Here is an 18,600-nt window from a genome sequence, read left to right as displayed (position 1 = left end):
CAAGCAGGCTCAACCTTACCAATCCTATGCTTTACCTCAATCTCACACAGTTAACACTGTTGCAAGCCACACGCACACATCTCACAGCTCACACACACTTGCAGCCATGCAACCATGACAGCCACATTACCCAAACATACTGCATGGCATTCACTGACACACTTCCCTATTTCTTGCAGGAGAAGTTGACACTTAACAGGAGGCAGCAGCAATTAACTGGAGGGGGACAAACGTGCCTGCATGTTTTAATCCCCATGGAGGAGACTGTGCTGTCCATCATGGGAAGAGGCATCACTGAGGTCGCGGGGCTGAAGCAACTGATGAGGGCATCCACATACCCGATTCTCCTTTTCCCTCATCCCTCAATCTCTTCTGACTGAGAAGCTGCAGAGTGTGCAAGCATGCACTTCTTACTTTCTCCTCTCCCATCACCACAATCCAACCCTTGTCCCTTTTTCATTTCAGATACTCAAGAACTGGGACCTGCCCAGGCAATGGAGGAAGAGGAAGAAGAAAGTAAAGAATAACAGAGACAGTCACTTGATCACACTCGCAGCCACCAGCTCAGATACCAACACTGCGTGTATTTTAAGAGGATAGGATAGAGGAGAGATCTGCACGTGGTGAGACACTGGGCACAAGTGCGCAAGATCCAGGGCGGGGGAAAGGATAGCGCAAGTGCCAGCTCACCGGAGGGCGAGATCACACACACGAGTTCTGCTAGAGGACTCAGATGAGCACGTCGATGGGCCAGGCTACACAAGAAGGCTGATGGGTGTACACAGCCAAATGCTTGGTGCATTAGGAAGTCTGCACTCAATGTGAAGGAGCATGGAGGAGTAGGCACCAACTTGGCACAGGGTTTGCGCAGAGCTTGGAGCCCATCCTTTCCAACATGGAACAGGTGGTCACCCCCATCAGCACACATATGGAACCAACTATGATGCAGCATCTGATGGCTAATGTCTCAGCTTCCATTGCAGCACAAGCAGCTTCCACCAAAAGTCTGAGTGCTGTAGTGCAAGCTCAGACTGCTGCCATGCAAGCTCAGACTGTTGCCATGCGAGCTCAGCGGGCAACAAGGGGCTGTCTGCAGTGCAGCCTCGCTTCCTCTTCCTCCATGCCTGAAAGGTGGTGGCAAGTGCTGTTCCTTCATAATGGCAAGGTTGTGCAGCACGCAGCATACCACCAGAAATCTTGAGACCCGCTCAGCTGAGTACTGCAGGGCTCCTCCAGAGCGGTCCAGACAGCAGAAGCGTTGCTTGAGGCCACTGATTTTAAGCTCTATAATATTCCTTGTGGCAGCCTGGCTCTCATTATATGTCTGCTGTACACATGTGAGTGGGTTCCAGACTGAAGTCATGAGCCAAGTCATGAGTGGATAACCCTCGTCGCCCAGTAGCCACCCTTTGATTTGCCGTGGCGGTTAATATACAGCTGGCACGGAGGACTGCCACAGAATGAACGAATCGTGACTACTTCCAGGAGAACTATGGATTGACCTGCATGATGCGCTGCCTTTGGTCGCACGCCGGCTGCATAGTGAGCGAGTGGAATCCTTTTCAGTTCAAGAAAATGGTAGAGTTGACATAAGTCGCACACAAAGCAACGAGCGTGCAGTCAATGACACCTTGCACCATGGGGAAGCCTGGAATCCAAGCAAACCCTTGTGCTCGCCCCACCTGCTTGTCTCTGGCAAGAGGGAATGAGGTGAAGCTGTCTCTCTTTGTACAGAGAGCCTTAATGACCTCCCTTATGCAGCAGTGCACTGCAAACTGCGAGATGTTGCTTATATCTCCAGAAGCAGCCTGGAAGGAGCCAGACAAACAAACGTTCAGAGTCACAGTCACCTTGACAACCACTGGGCAATGCTGTCCAGGCCCTGCTCTGAGGTTGGAGTTGTGGATGCAGCAGTGGCAAACTTCAGTCGTGATCTCTTTAGTGAAGCGTAGACATCTCAAGCATTGGTTGTCGCTTAAGTTCAGCTAAGAGAATTCCCTCCAAAAAACCCTCTGCGGATATGGCCTCCTGCTGAGACCCCTTCTCCCCCCTCCCTCTTCTAGCAGCTTGTCCTGTTCTGCATTCTCCCAGTCATGCTCAATTCCAAGAGGAAGGCCTACTAGACCATCCAAGTCTGGAAGCAACTGGTTTCTGCACAAACCTTTAAACCACCAAAAAAAGTACTTCAGCACCAGCCAGACCACTCCCTGTAAACTATTGAAACTTTAGACAAGTATGGAAAACCTCCCAAAATGCATAGAATTGCACAAACAGCCAGAAGAAATAGTCCAGCAACTAACCTGTAAATAGTTCATGATCCCTTTAAGTAGCACTGGTGGGGAGACATTCATATCATTTAACATTGTGTTCAGCTGTGCGAGGTTAAGAGAGGGCATAGGCTAGAGCGTGGAGCTCGAAAATGGCAGCGCTGGCGTGTTGCACACTGATTGACATCATGATCTGCCTGCTCTGCATGCTGCTGGCGGTCGTTAGGCGCGCGCGTGCAAAGCCCTTTACAAATATGGCGTCCGGTGCACTTCATGTCGGAATTGTGTGCGCACATTGCGGACGCCATTTTCAAACTTTAGGAGGCCTCAGCGCTCAAAAAATGGGCGCTACAGAGCCCAGCCTCTCCCCCCAAGTTTCTAAATGCACTTTTCGACCAGAGCCGAGTTCTCAAACGTTAACTGTTCATAATGTCTCTTGCAGGCTTGTAACACTTTCCTGTATGTGCCTGTGCAAACAAATGGCCCATTTTTACATAACTATGTCAAGAATGTTCAAATACTTCCCCACCACCCCCCCACCCAACCTTAGTATAGTTATCATCAGCACAGCTCAACAGAGAACATACAAAAACTGAAAATAAGGAAATCTTACTTTAAAAATGATCATAAATAGTCATTTAAGTCATGTAGGATCTGTACTGATGACTTGTTAATAATTTAAATGTTCTAATATTACACTGGCAGAATATTTTACACAAGAATCATCAGCATTATGGAGTTTATGAATTGTAACTACAATTAGACCTACCAGAACTGTTCACATATTAGTTCTTCTTTACCTGCATTCTTTTCAAGGGGAAAGGTTGACTTAGTTTCTGGTGCCCATCAAAGCAAAGAACCGATGCACAAAATTAGTTTTCCATACCCAAAATCAGCAACAAGTACACCAATGGCCAGGTACAGTTTAAATTATTTGCAGGATGCAACTCTCTGTACACTGCCTCAACAGTTATGTTTGAAGATAATTATGCAAGAACTTGCAGAAGAATCAAACTTCTCCCAACAACATGCGTACTATTAGCATTGCTCCCTGAAATCAATTCAGTGAATCCCATTGAGAGAGATTGATCACTCTCCTCAGTGCAGATAAAACTACTGGCTGCTGCAGGTTGTAGAGCAGTTTCACTTCTGCAGCAGAAGAGGAGAAAACTATCAGCCCTCCATCCCAGGCAGAGGCCTCACAGCAGACCTCTGAAAAGAAAGCAGGGAAAGCGAGACTCTCCATTTGCTTTCAATTTAAAACAGAAATGTAATGAGTCTTTACTGAGAGTTTTATTTTTTAAAAGACTGCTGCTGATTATTTGAAGTAAAGCAACAGAGCAGAAACAAAGTTCATAAATATACTTTCTCTATTTACTGTGACGACTATAAACATTTACCATTACTATATGCAAAAATATTTGAACAATAAAAGAAAGTTAAGTACGGTTTACAGTGTAGACTTAGGTCAACACTAAGCAACCACAAGGTTATGAAAGGGCTGTGCCCCAATATGATCTTCAACCCCTCTTTAATACAAAAAGTCACAGTTGTAACATTTAGCAATGCATTTTGGGTTTTAAGTGCTGAAATTTTATTTTAAAATGAAGGTCTATAAAATACTATCCCATCAGATCTGGACATACTTAAAAGGATTTGACAAAATACTGTTCCTTTAAAAGTTTGCTTAGACTTCGAATATTTAAATGCTTTGAGTAAGAATTGCTAAAAATTACTGTTTATTTAAAGTAATACACGTCAAGTTCCACACGTATGCTGACGATACCCAGTCTACCTCACCACCACCTCTGTCGACCCCGCCATTGTCTCTAAATTGTCAGATTGCTTGTCCGACATAGTAGAAATTTCCTCCAATTAAATATTGGGAACACTAAAGCCATTATCTTCGGGCCTCACCACAAACTTCGTTCCCTAGCCACTGACTTCATCCCTCTCCCGGGCAACTGTCTGAGGCTGAACCAGACTTCGGTGTCATATTTGACCCCGAGATGAACTTCCAACCACATATCCGTACCATCACTAAGACCGCCTACTTCCACCTCCGTTACATCGCCCGACTCCGCCCCGTCTCAACTCATCCGCTGCCGAAACTCTCATACATGCATTTGTTACCTCTGGACTTGACTATTCCAACGCACTCCTGGCCAGCCTCCCACATACCACCCTCCATATACTTAAGCTCATCCAAAAACTCTGCTGCCCATATCCTACCTCGCACCAAGTCCTGTTCACCCATCACCCCTGTGCTCGCTGACCTACATTGACCCCTGGTTGAGCAACGCCAAGATTTAAAAATTCTTATCCTTGTTTTCGAATCCCTCCATGGCCTCGCCCCTCCCTATCTCTGTAATCTCCTCCAGCTCTACAACCCTCAGAGATCTCTGCGCTCCTCCAATTCTGGCCTCTTGCGCATCCCCGATTTTAATCACTCCACCATTGCCAGCCGTGCCTTCAGCTGCCATGGCCCGAAGCTCTGGAATTCCCTCCCTAAACCCCTCTATCTCTCTTTCCTCCTTTAAGATGCTCCTTAAAACACAGATCTTTGACCTATCTGCCCTAATATCTCCTTATGTGGCTCGGTGTCAAATTTTGTTTGATAATATTCCTGTGAAGCACCTTGGGATGTTTTACTACATTAAAAGGCGCTGTACAAATACAAGTTGTTGTTGTTAAGAAAATCAAATATATTAAATTTTGCAATTAAGCTATAAATACCACTGGAAATTTGTTAGTTGTGAAGATTTTTTTAGGATAAAAATCCAAGAATTTGTCTATGCTTATGTGCAACTGGCACATGGGTATTTTCCCAAAATGACCTTCCTCCACAGTACTCAACGACCAGCTCAATACTTTTGCTTTGACTGCTGATAATGCAATGAGCTTCCTGACTTGAAGCGGACCCAAAATGAAATTCCCAAATTTAAAGTAAACATTTTCACTGCAGATAAACATTCGCAGTAACTTGCAAATAGATGCATTTAAACCCAAATTTGACATTAAATTAAATTGAAAACACTATTATAATTTCACCAAAACATCACAAATGGTTTATAACTTACAGGGGTAGTGCAATCCAAAGATTGAAGGCATCTCAAAGACTTACTGAAATCTCCAGAAGCTTCACATGGACAACGACAATCTGTTACTTTGTCATGGTCTTCCAACATGCTAAACTGATCATTAATTTAGTCTATCCAGCTCTACCAAAAAGCTTTTCTCATGCTGACCAATTGCATTCATACCATTGGCAGGAATCATGGAAAAGTCCACCACCTCAGCTTTGAGCAATGATGGTCAATGAACAGAGGAAAGATTCTGAAGAGAAACTTAGTTATACATGTCATAGGGAAATGAATGGGGGTTCACGATCTACAACGACAGGTGTTTTTGTTTTAATTATTTGTTTTAAACTGAAAAATATCAATCATTATGACAAGAGGCCTCAAGTTTATATATCATATATACTTCAACCCAGAAATAAATGGTACCTTTTACTAAGGATTGCACTTCTAAACTTGCTAATATTTGCTCATACAAATGTTATTAAAATTTTAGGAACAATACCGGTCAGTCAAGAAGGCACAGATAAGGTCTTTGGCATGCTTGGAGATTTCAACATCATCTGGAAAGTTGAGCGAATTTTTGTGATCCATGATTTTACTGTATGTTCCCACAAGGGAATCCGCATAAAATGGAGTATCGCCTGGTAAAGAAAGAACAGGAGGAATTCATGCGACATAAATGGAATTTGACTTTTTTGTATATTCGTGCAATAGCAACTTTCTCTCTGCAAAAAATTCAAGCGTAATAGCAATATGTTGAATCCCTCATATTATTGAAACATAAGATTGTGAAGGGGTTGGATCGGGTGGATGCGGGGAGGATGTTCCCGATGATGGGCGAAACTAGAACTAGGGGGCATAGTCTTAGAATAAGGGGCTGCTCTTTCAAAAGTGAGGTGAGGAGGAACTACTTCACTCAGAGGGTGGTAGGTCCATGGAATATGCTGCCCCAAAAAGCTGTAGAAGCTACATCATTACATAAATTTAAAACAGAAATAGACAGTTTCCTAGAAGTAAAGGGAATAAAGGGTTACGGGGAGCGGGCAGGAATTTGGACATGAGTCTAGGTTCGGATCGGTCATGGCCCTGTGGGTAGCGGAGCGGGCCCAGGGGCCGTGTAGCCTGATCCTGCTCCTATTTCGTGTGTCTAATTCTGTTAGATTCAGGAGATGGTTCTGTGATAGTAGATTGGCGGTTAGGATCAGATCAGCCATGATCTTATTGAATGGCGGAGCAGGCTCGAGGGGCCGATTGGCCTACTCCTGCTCCTATTTCTTACGTTATGTTCATCGTGCAGTTGCACATCATCATGCTACATTTCTCAGTTTATGCATTTTTTAATCACTTGGAAATTATATATCTGATCATAGCAGCAGTTATAAAATAGGGAATGACAAGTTTGTTATGACAAGATGGAAACGGATTGATTGATTAATTAATTAACTAATTAAGACTGGCAGCTAGGGTTAAGATACAAATCACCAACCACGCCTTTTCTTGCATTCTGACCAGGAATGCAAAGAGGCGTGCTGAAAGAGACTTCCCAGATATGAAAGCAGTACTTCAGTCTTGGTTAGAATTGTATTTCATAGAGAGTGAAGAATTGTTGGAAAAAAGAAATCTGACATGAAAGAGGAAACAGCTTCTTGGAGTCAACTTTTTAAATGGAAGAGTTCTGGGAATTCCAATTCAGGTCTGAAGAAATAGAGGCCAAAAACGTCCATAGGTGAAGAAGGACGAAGGTTTTCAGAAGGAAGAGATTGTAGCTGCTGGTTAGACTTCGGAGATATTAAGAAACTGTTTCTGAAGTAAGTAAGATTTTCACTATTTCATTAAAGGCCATGGCGATCAAGATTTAGTGATTCAGCCCTTGGCTTGCGAGAAAAATGGAGAAATAAAAACAGAAAATGCTGAAAATGAAGGGCACACCTGAAATGCCAGAACTTGTCTTTTCTTTTGACAGACGCTGACTGACCTACCGTGTATCGCCAGCATTTTTAGTTTTGATTTCAGAATTCCAGTATTCATCGTTTTTCCAAGAGAACGATGGATACTGGGAGCACTGAAGGTTTGCAATCTGAAGGAAACTGATGAATGTGGACTGCAATCATTAGCAAGAGTGGCTGGGGTGGGTGATGAGTAAACATTATTGATGTGAAGAAGTATGACAGTGGGTCACGAGAATTATTTAATGAAAACAATGCAAGAGGAGACATCAACCACAGTATAGAGAGAGTGATCGGAGAGGAAACTAGACAGCTACAGGATAGATTCACAACAGGTCTAGCATCTCTAAACTGGGCATCGACAAGGCGCTGTATTCCACCACAATCTGTAACCTCATGGCCCGGCATATCCCTCACGCCTCCATCACCATCAGGCCAGATGACCAACCCTGGTACAATGAGGAGTGCAGAAGAGCAGGCCAGGAGCGTACCTGAAAATGACTTAACAACCTATTACACAGGACTACATGCATGCTAAACAGCATGCTCTAAAACAGAACTAAGCCACTGCACAACCAACAGATTAGGTCAAAACTCTGCAGTCGTGCCACATCCAGTTGCAAATGGTGCTAGACAATTAAGCAACTAACAGGTGGAGGAAGCTCCATGAACATCCCCATCCTCAATGCACGTGCATGCAAAAGACAAGGCTGAAATTTTCCCAACCATCTACAGCCAGAAGTACCGCCTCCTCCCGGGGTTTCCACCATCACAGATAGCAGCTTACAGCCAATTTGATTCATTTCATGTGATATCCTGCGTCTCAGAGTCAGAAGGTTGTGGGTTCAAGTCCCACTCGAGACTTGAGCACAGAAGTCTAGGCTGACAATCCAGTGCAGTGCTGAGGGAGTGCTGCACTGTCGGAGGTGCCGTCTTTTCGATGAGACGCTAAACCGAGGCTCAGGTGGACGTAAAAGATCCCATGGTATTATTTCGAAGAAGAGCAGGGGAGTTATCCCCAGTGTCCTGGCCAGTATTTATCCCTCACCCAACATAACAAAAACAGATTATCTGGTCATTATCACAATGCTGTTTGTGGGAGCTCGCTGTGCGCAAATTGGCTGCCCCGTATCCTACATTACAACAACTAACTTTAAAAAAAAAAAAGTACTTCATTTGCTGTAAAGCGCTTTGGGACGTCCGGTGGTCGTGAAAGGCGCTATAGAAATGTAAGTCTTTCTCTTACATCAAGAAACGGCTGAGCGCACTGGGTACAGCAAAGGCTATGGGTCCCGACAACATCTCGGCTGTACTGCTGAAAGCCTAGGTTCCAGACGTAGCTGCGCCACGACCCAAGCTGCTCCAGCAAGCGACAACACTGGCAACTACCCAGCAATGTGGAAAATTGCCCAGGTATGTCCTGTCCACAAATCCAACCTGGCCAATTACTGTCCTGTCAGTGTACTCTCAATCATCAGTAAAGCGATGGAGCGAGTCATCAACAGTGCTACTAAGTGGCACTTATTCACCAGTAACCTGCTCACCAATGCTCAGTTTGGGTCCTGTCAGGACCACTCCACCGCAGACCTCATTACAGCCTTGATCCAAACATGGACAAAAGATCTGAATTACCGAGGTGAGGAGCGACTGCCCTCGATATCAAGGCAGCATTTCACAGTGTGGCACCAAGGAGCACGAGTAAAGCTAAAGCCAATGATGATCAGGGGAGAAACTCTCCAGTGGCTGGAGTCATACCTAGCACAAAGGAAGATGGCTCTGGTTGTTGAAGGTCAATCATCTGAGCCCTAGAACATCGCTGCAGGAGTTCCTCAGGGCAGCATCTGAGGCTCAACCATCTTCAGCTGCATCGTCAATGACCTTTCCTCCATCATAAGGTCAGAAGTGGGGATGTTCGCTGGTAATATATTAGCATGGATAGAGAATTGGCTAACTAACAGAAAGCAGAGAGTCGGGATAAATGGGTTATTTTCTGGTTGGCAAACGGTAACTAGTGGGGTGCCACAAGGATCAGTGCTGGGGCCCCAACTATTTACAATCTACATTAATGACTTGGATGAAGGGACCGAGTGTAATGTAGCCAAGTTTGCAGATGATACAAAGATAGGTGAGAAAGCAAGTTGTGCAGAGGACTCAAAGAATCTGCAAAGGGATATAGACAGGCTAGGTGAGTGGGCAAACATTTGGCAGATGGAGTATAATGTGGGGAAAGTGCAAGGTTATCCACTTTGGCAGGAAAAATAAAAAAACAAATTATTTAAATGGAGAGAGATTACAAAATGCTACAGTTCAGAGGGACCTAGGGGTCCTGGTGCACAGAACACAAAAAGTTAGCCTGCAGGTACAGCAAGTAATCAAAAAGACAAATGGAATGTTGGCCTTTATTTCAAGGGGGTTGGAGTATAAAAGCAGGGAAGTCCTGCTACAACTGTACAGGGTGTTGGTGAGACCACACCTGGAGTACTGTGTACAGTTTTGGTCTCCTTACTTAAGGAAGGATATACTTGCATTGGAGGCAGTTCAGAGACGATTCACTAGGTTAATTCCAGAGATGAGGGGGTTGACTTATGAGGAAAGGTTGAGCAGGTCGGGCCTATACTCATTGGAGTTTAGAAGAATGAGAGGTGATCTTATTGAAACATAAGATACTGAGGGGGCTCAACAAGGTAGATGCAGAGAGGATGTTTCCCCTCGTGGGGAAATCTAGAACTCGGGGGCAGTTTCAGAATAAAGGGTCGCCCTTTTAGAACTGAGATGAGGAGGAATTTCTTCTCAAAGGGTTGTAAATTTGTGGAATTCTCTGCCCCAGAGAGCCGTGGAGGCTGGGTCATTAAATACATTTAAAGTGGAGATAAGACAGATTTTTGCAAGATAAGGGAGTGAAGGGTTATGGGGAGCGGGCGGGGAAGTGGCTTTGAGCCCAAGATCAGCCATGATCTTATTGAATGGCGGAGCAGGCTCGAGGGGCCAAGTGGCCGACTCCTGCTCCTATTTTTTATGTTCTTATGTAAAGTACCTAAACAATAAAGGAAAGGATGACAAAGGGAATATGAGCAGCTTTGGAAAGAAGGGAAGAGGAGTCAATAGGAAGGCAAAGAAGAAACATGAAAGAATAGAAAAAGGAATACTGAAGTATTCTATAGCCACATAAGTAACAAAAAGAGAATTCATATCGGGATAGAACAACAAAGGGAATGAGCAGGATAAACTCACAGGAGATAATAATGAAATGACTGGGATACTGAGTAGATACTTGCCTCAGTTTTCACTGAAGAGGCTAACAAAGAGGAAATGACAAGGGAAGAAGTCGTCAAGCGGGGTATTACAACAGTTAAGACAGAAAGAAAGGAGTACAAGATAAACTAGACAAACTTGAGGACAAAACCCAGGGTCCAGATGGATTGCATCTGTGGATACTCAAAGAAACCAAGGAGGAGATATCAGGCACTAGTATCCCTATAACTCCAAAGATTAAGGAATAGTGGCAGAGGACTGACAAACAGCAAATGTAATTCCCATCTTCAAAGAGAGAGATAGAACAAATCCAGGGAACTACGGAGCAGTGGTAGTAAAGATGCTGAATCTAGAGATGGGGTGCATTATAAAAAATTGTCAGCATGGATTTCTAAAAGGAAGATCGTGTTTAACCAACCTTACTAAATTATTTGAAGTAACTGAAAGAGTAGGCAAGGACATTGCAGTGGATGTGGTATACGTGGACTTTCAGAAGGCCTTCAATAAGGTGCCACATAAGAGCCTCAGGACAAAGGTGAGGGAAAGTGGAGTCAGCGACAAGCTGGTAGAATAGATTGAAAGATGTCGACAAAACAAGGGTAGGAGTTAAGGGGGGTCACTCAGACTGGCTGAAAGTGGGACGTGGTGCCCTTCCCCACTTTCAGCAATCCTTGCTGGGACCACTGTTGATTACCTTATACATAAATGATTTGGACTCAGGAATTAGAGATATGGTGTTGACATTTGCAGATGATACCAAATTGGGATTGGGGGGGGGGGGGGGGGGGGAGAAGAGGGGAGAAAGAGAAGGAATAGCTAATATGAAGGACTGCAACAAAATACAGGCTTGCAGAGTAGGTGGATCAATGGCAAATGAAATTCAATCTGGCGAAGTGTGATGTGGTTCATTTGGGGAGGAGGAATACATCGTTTCTTATTTTCCAGGGAATAAGTGGCCTAAGTGGGTTGGGGGGGGGGGGCAGAGAGATCTGGGACTGCAGATACATCAATCACTGAAAGTAGCAACACAAGTTTATAAAGACGTAAAGAGTGCAAATGGGCTTCATTTCTGGATGAACAGAACATGGAAGCTGCGAGGTACTGTTAAATTTATATGGAACATTGGTCGGCCCACAGACCACAATCCTGGTCTCCATACCACAAAAATGACACTGAAGCACGGAAAAGTGTAGAGAATATTGACAAGGATGTTAGCAGAATTGAGAAAATTCAAATATCGGGAAAGATTGAGCAGCCTGGAGCTTTTTTGTCTGGAAGAGGAAACCTAATAAAGGTCTTTAAAATGATGAAGGGGCTTGATTTAGATGTTCAGGTATGCAAATCACTGAAAGCTAGTGCACAGGTACAAACATTTTGTTTAAAAAGGCTAATGTTGGTCTTTATCGCAAGGGGGTTGAAATACAAAAGTGAGGAAGTGATGCTTCGGTTCTACAGCGTAGATTCACCAGAATGGTTTGATTCCAGGGAGGGGGGGGGGCCTTAAAGGGTTAAGTTATGAGGACAGGTTGCATAAACTTGATTTGTATTCCCTTTGAAGGTTGAGAGGTGATCTAATTGAGGTGTTCAAATAAAGACATTCGATAGGGTAGATACAGAGAAACAATTTGCTCAGGAGGCCTTAGCATGAGAGTTGGGCCATTTAGGAGCGAGGTCAGGAAGCACTTTTTTCACATAAAAGGGTAGTAGAAATCGGGAACTCTCGCCCCAAAAGGCTGTGGAAGCTGGGTCAATTGAAATTTTCAAGACTGAGATCGATAGATTTTTATTAGCTGAGGATATGGAGCAATGGCAGATAAATGGAATTGAGGTAGAGGTCAGCCATAATCTAATTTAATGGTGGAACAGGCTCAAGGAGTGAATGGCCTACTCCTATTTTTATGGTAGGATGGACATAGAGAAACTGTTTACACTTGTGGATAAATCCAGAGCAAGGAGGCATAAATATAAGCTAGCCTCCAACAGATCAAATACAGCAGGTTAGCAGGAATTCCTTGAGACAAGACAGTGGTAAGAATACCCAACTTGCTGCCACATGGAATGGTCGAAGCAGATGGCATCCACACATTTAAGGGAAGGCTTGATGCATTCAAGAAGAAAAGAATAGAGGGATACAGGGGCAGGATGGGAAGGGATAATTCAAGTATGAGGAGGCTTGTGTGGAGTATAAACCAGTATAGACCCGTGGAGCTGAACGGCCTGTTTCCATGCTGTAGATTCTATGGAATGAATGCAGCATTTTATCACTTGTTGCTTGGTCTCTGATGTTATGCTACTCCCCCAGGATTATTAAGCAATAATATTTACAGATCTCGGTCTACAGTGCCCACTTGAGATTGACTACATGATGAAAAATTGCAGGCATAGTCGCTGCATTCTGCAAACCCATAGCACAACACCGGTGCATCAGGTCAATGATAATCTGCAACCTTTCTCCAGTTATTTAATTGAAGCAATGCACCATGTTCGTGGCTGCAACTGATTCATTGTCCACTGGCTTATCAATAGGCGAGATTGATTTAACTGCTACTAACTAAAATCTGCCACCCATGAGAAATTAAAAGCAAAGGAAGAAAAAAAAAACACTATATTCAGCCACTGTCACCTTCTGTTTACATTCATTGCAGATTTAACAAATTTAATATAAGCTTCTAAACTTACCAACCAGCATTTCATACAGGAAAACTCCCACAGACCACCAATCGCACTCCCGGCCATAATAACCATCCCCTCCCTGCGATTTTAGTACCTCAGGAGAGATGTAATCAGGAGTCCCAACTGCTGTATCACATCGAACCATTCCAGTCTGTGTATTTAGAAGATGGCAATAAGAAAAAGAAAATGCTTTACAAAATAAAATGCTAATCCAAACACTGCAGCCGTAACATCATGTTTTGAAGTAAGTTTTTTAATGCACTGTCACCGTTACAATACAGTCCGTGGGACCCAAACATTTTGCATTTTCTGGAAGATCTGCAATTTAATGAACATTCTTGATTTAGTGCAAAATGTAGTCTGACAGAATTGGAAGCCGATATACGGCAATTGTCTAATAAAAGACATAAGTTTACAATAACTTACCAACCAATTGGGCCGATTGGGCTTATATTCGCTGGAGTTAGAAGAATGAGAGGGGATCTCATTGAAACTTATAAAATTCTGACAGGACTGGACAGACTAGATGCAGGAAGGATGTTCCTGATGGTCGGGGAGTCCAGAACCAGGGGTCACAGTCTAAGGATAAGGGGTAAGCCATTTAGGACAGAGATGAGGAGGAATTTCTTCACCCAGAGAGTGGTGAACCTGTGAAATTCTCTACCACAGAAGGCAGTTGAGGCCAATTCATTAAATATATTCAAGAAGGAGTTGGATATATTTCTTAAGGCTAAAGGGATCAAGGGATATGGGGAGAAAGCAGGGACAGGGTACTGAATTTGGATGATCAGCCAGGATCTCATTAAATGGCAGATCAGGCTCGAGGGGCCAAATGGCCTACTCCTGCTCCTATCTTCTGTGTTTCTGTGTAATAAACTGTGTTGCCAATTTATCAAATTATGAATAACTTATGAACAAACTTGTGTCACATGGTTTATCCACATTTGTTTGAAATCATTTTTCCCCCCAGCAAAATGTATGACTTCGATGACTTGCAATGAGAAATTATCTACATACAATTGCCAAAGGGCATTGTCTTTTACTTCGCAGAAGAAAGAGGGCGCCAGAAGAGCTGATTAGATATTCAGAAAAAGAACTCACAATTCAATCATTTGCGTCTACATTCAAAGACTGGAACGAAAGCATGCATCAATAAATCAGAACTCCAGATTTAAACAAAAAGTTAGCTATAACTGGATGTCTAGATTTCCACAAAACCAATTAACCGTTCATGCAGAATTAGATGATATACAATACAGTTCTTGCTTTGGTATTGTTGAAAGCCAAGCATAACATAGAAACATAGAAGATAGGAGCAGGAGTAGGCCATTCAGCCCCTCGAGCCTGCTCCGCCATTTAATGCGATCATGGCTGATCATCCAAATTCAGTACCCGGTCCCTGCTTTCTCCCCATGCCCCTTGATCCCCTTAGCCTTAAGAAATATATCCAACTCCTTCTTGAATATATTTAATGTATTGGCCTCAACTGCCTTCTGTGGTAGAGAATTCCACAGGTTCACCACTCTCTGGGTGAAGAAATTCCTCCTCATCTCTGTCCTAAATGGCCTACCCCTTATCCTTAGACTGTGACCCCTGGTTCTGGACTCCCTGGCCATCGGGAACATCCTTCCTGCATCTAGTCTGTCCAGCCCTGTCAGAATTTTATAAGTTTCAATGAGATCCCCTCTCATTCTTCTAAACTCCAGCGAGTACAAGCCCAATTGACCCAATCTCTCCTCATACGTCATTCCTGCCATCCCAGGTATCAGCCTGGTGAATCTTCGCTGCACTCCTTCCATGGCAAGAACATCCTTCCTCAGATAAGGCGACCAAAACTGCACACAATACTCAAGATGCCATCTCACCAAGGTAACATCAGGGTTTAATTCCATGATAATACAACAACCCTCAAAGTTAAGACAAATGAACAATTATGCAATAAAAGCACTACAAAATAAGTCAGTTGTTTCTCCATAATGACTGCTACTGCATGGAAATTTTGGTTACCCTGCCAATTTTGAGGGACATGGAAACATGAATGACAGGTCAAGTACAAATATAAAATGTCACCATACATGACAACAACCTAACAGCAGAAACCAGCAACATTAAATAGAAACTTCAAGAAAAAGTGGAAATTAGCAGATGGGAATTAAAGAAAAGTAATGAAGTTACATTTTGAAATCAGCAAAAGATGAAACAGTTTATATTCTTTGCAAACCAATAGCAAGACAAAGGAATGCTGCTTTACATACAATTATTCAAATATGGACATTTTTAGAAAACCATGCTGATTAGTAAATTATACACTGGCAAAAATAAGACTGTAGTACAACAAACAAAAATCTTCTGTGCACAATGGCAAAAAATTTAAAGCATGTTTATGTTAGAAAATGCGTATTTCCAGAAACTATGTTAAAACACTCTTTATATCTTTTCATTGTAGTTAACTTACCGAATCCATTTTCATACAGGTGCCAAAATCTGCCAACTTTAAGTGTCCAAATTTGTCTAACAGCATATTATCAGGCTTAACGTCTCTGTGTATAAAACCCATTGAATGAATGCCATCCAAGGCGAGCACTACTTCAGCAGTGTAGAACTTGGCCCATCTTTCAGGCACATCGTAATTACTCATGAGGTTTACAAGGTCACCACCAGGCATATACTCCATTACCATATAGAGGTATCGGTCATCTTGAAAGGCATAAAATAGCTGCAAGAAAAATAGCAAAAGTTGTAACAATGTTTTTTTTATTAATAGGAAATTATTTGTGCACACTCTGTTCACCAGCAGTGCTACTAAACAAAACTGTATGAACTATTTTTAGCATTTGGCCTGAAATACTCCATCATACATACCCACACCCTATTCCCATGAGGAAATTGGATATCATTTTTCAATTGTATTTAATACCTCAAACTTCTATTTAGAAACTGTAAAATTAGCTCCCTGATGCCAGTGAGTAAATACATGTCCTGCAAGTGGTTTAATAACACAGGCCAAGAAAGTGTTTGGTTCAATCCATGGATGAGAATGTAAAAGGTATGATCAGTAAGTTCGCAGATGACACGAAAATTGGTGGGGTGGTAAATTGCGAGGAGGAAAGCCTCAGGCTACAAGACGATATAAACGGGTTGGTCAGATGGGCGGAAAAGTGGCAAATGGAATTTAACCCTGAAAAGTGCGAGGTGATGCATTTTGGACGGACAAATAAGGCAAGGGAATACACAATGAGTGGTAGGACCCTAGGAAGTACAGAGGGTCAGAGGGACCTTGGTGTACATGTACATAGATCCCTGAAGGCAGCAGAACAGGTAGATAAGGTGGTTAAAAAGGCATATGGGATACTTGCCTTCATTAGCCGAGGCATAGAATATAAGAGCAGGGAGGTTATGATGGAGCTGTACAAAACGCTGGTAAGGCCACAGCTGGAGTATTGTGTGCAGTTCTGGTCGCCTCACTATAGGAAGGATGTGATTGCTTTGGAGAGGGTGCAGAGAAGATTCACCAGGATGTTACCTGGGATGGAGCGCCTCAGCTATGAAGAAAGACTAAACAGGCTGGGGTTGTTTTCCTTGGAGCAAAGAAGGCTGTGGGGGGACCTGATTGAGGTGTACAAAATGATGAGGGGCATAGATAGGGTAGACAAAGAGGAACTTTTCCCCTTAGTAGGGGGGTCAATAACAAGGGGGCATAGATTCAGGGTAAGGGGCAGGAGGTTTAGAGGGGATTTGAGGAGGAACTTTTTCACCCAGAGGGTGGTTGGAGTCTGGAAATCACTGCCTGAAAGGGTGGTAGAGGCAGGAACCCTCACAACATTCAAGAAGCATTTGGATGAGCACTTGAAATGCCATTGCATACAAGGCTATGGACCAAATGCTGGAAAATGGGATTAGATTGGACAGGGATGGATGGACGGCGCAGACACGATGGGCCGAAGGGCCTCTTTCTGTGCTGTATAATTCTATGACTCTATGACTGAGGTGATTTAAGCTGAGGTCAACCAGGACTGCTAGCAGTTCAAATGCGCTCTTTGTCAGGCCAGTACAGGATTTGGTGCAGTTGTAATGTTCCCCATGGTTGAATAGCCTGTTGATACTTGCTAGAGTCTAGAGTTAACGTGAAGAATAGCCACTTGGACAAGGTGCTGTAGTACTGCCGGCACCTGTGAAGCCATGGTTCTGATTGAGTGAAAGGGAAATGCTTCCGCTGGTTGGGCAGTGAAGCAGGTTCATCAATTTAAAATCGACACTTAGGAGAGTGAAGAGGGGTTAGAAGACGAACAAGGCTGTTAGAGCGCGGAATGCTTTACTACAGGGAGTGGTTGAAGCAGAGGCCAGTCCATCTTTTAAGGGAAAAGTAGCTAAAGATTTGAAATAGAGAGAGAGAGAAACTGAGACAGTGGGATTAGTTTTAGAGTGGTCTAGAAAAGGGCCAGCACATACAGAAGGGACCAAATAGCCTCCTTGGGTTCTGTTAATTTCTATGGAATAAGTCACTCCAATCAAAAGAGGAAGGAAAGGGGGGGAAAGCAATTTTGGAAAGGGGGAAAAAGAAACCACACATTAAAAAAAAAATCTCACTGACAAATAATTTTGCACAGCATCCATTAGATTCACTTAGTTAAATAAACTGGGTTGAGAGGGGCAAAGGAGTGTGTGGAGGAAAAAAAACTCCCAAGTATTGGGACTCATGAAATTATAGTCCACATCAGGGGATACGATACCTATTTATTACTGGATTTTTTGGTCACAATTTGTAATTAGATGCACCAGAAAAGTCCAGTGACAGCACAACTATACTGGTTAAACTTAAACCCTTTGTTACCTCACACCAAAGAAAATTTATCTCAACATATCACTTGAACAAGCGGAACTCCATTTAAAGTACAGAATTTCCAATTCTTTGAAAGAACAAGTTTGTTGGTCACTAACAATTAGACTTTGTTCAACCAAGCAAAGAAATTGGCGACAGAAATTTCATAGTCAGTCTAACAAACCAGTATATTATTTTGTACTTTTCCTTCAGTGTTACCAAAAAATTACTTGCCATCAATTCTGTGAAGTATACATTCATTTTGAGGCAATTTTAAAAAGTACAACATTCCCAAATGCAACTTAATCTGAACCATTACCATCACCATTATCTGTAAGGGGAAACTGTTTCAAAATACTTTCTTCCTCTCAGCTCATTATAGTATCCAGAATACCACATATCTGATAGGATGATGCTGTGGTGTGGTGTCATAACGGAAGGCATTGAAAGGAATAACTTCTGGTAAGCTACATCCTATAATACAGCTTTTAGAGATCTGGAAATTAATTCAAAATGAGGATTTTTCTAGATTGAAACAACTGTCCTTTGTAACTACATTT

The 18,600-nt window shown here is 43.0% G+C and overlaps 1 protein-coding gene across 7 annotated transcripts in view; it reads right to left on the bottom strand.

Annotated features, from left to right (window-relative positions):
* rock2a (rho-associated, coiled-coil containing protein kinase 2a) overlaps positions 1 to 18,600 on the bottom strand; it is a 220,863-nt gene that overhangs the window by 108,093 nt on the left and 94,170 nt on the right. For all 7 annotated transcript variants that reach the window (XM_085996310.1, XM_085996308.1, XM_085996305.1 and 4 more), the window contains exons 5-7: positions 15,677 to 15,937; positions 13,228 to 13,372; positions 5,853 to 5,991 (exon numbers count right to left, since the gene is read on the bottom strand). In XM_085996310.1, the coding sequence (XP_085852436.1) occupies positions 5,853 to 5,991; positions 13,228 to 13,372; positions 15,677 to 15,937 (545 nt within the window). The remainder of the gene's footprint in view (positions 1 to 5,852; positions 5,992 to 13,227; positions 13,373 to 15,676; positions 15,938 to 18,600) is intronic.

This window comes from Somniosus microcephalus, chromosome 9, assembly GCF_052327205.1.
Source record: "Somniosus microcephalus isolate GS21.2 chromosome 9, FLI_Smic_1.0, whole genome shotgun sequence".
In the NCBI taxonomy this organism is placed as follows: domain Eukaryota; kingdom Metazoa; phylum Chordata; class Chondrichthyes; order Squaliformes; family Somniosidae; genus Somniosus; species Somniosus microcephalus.
The sequence above is the reverse complement of the archived record's forward strand: the minus strand, read 5'-3'. Positions and strand labels throughout refer to the sequence as shown.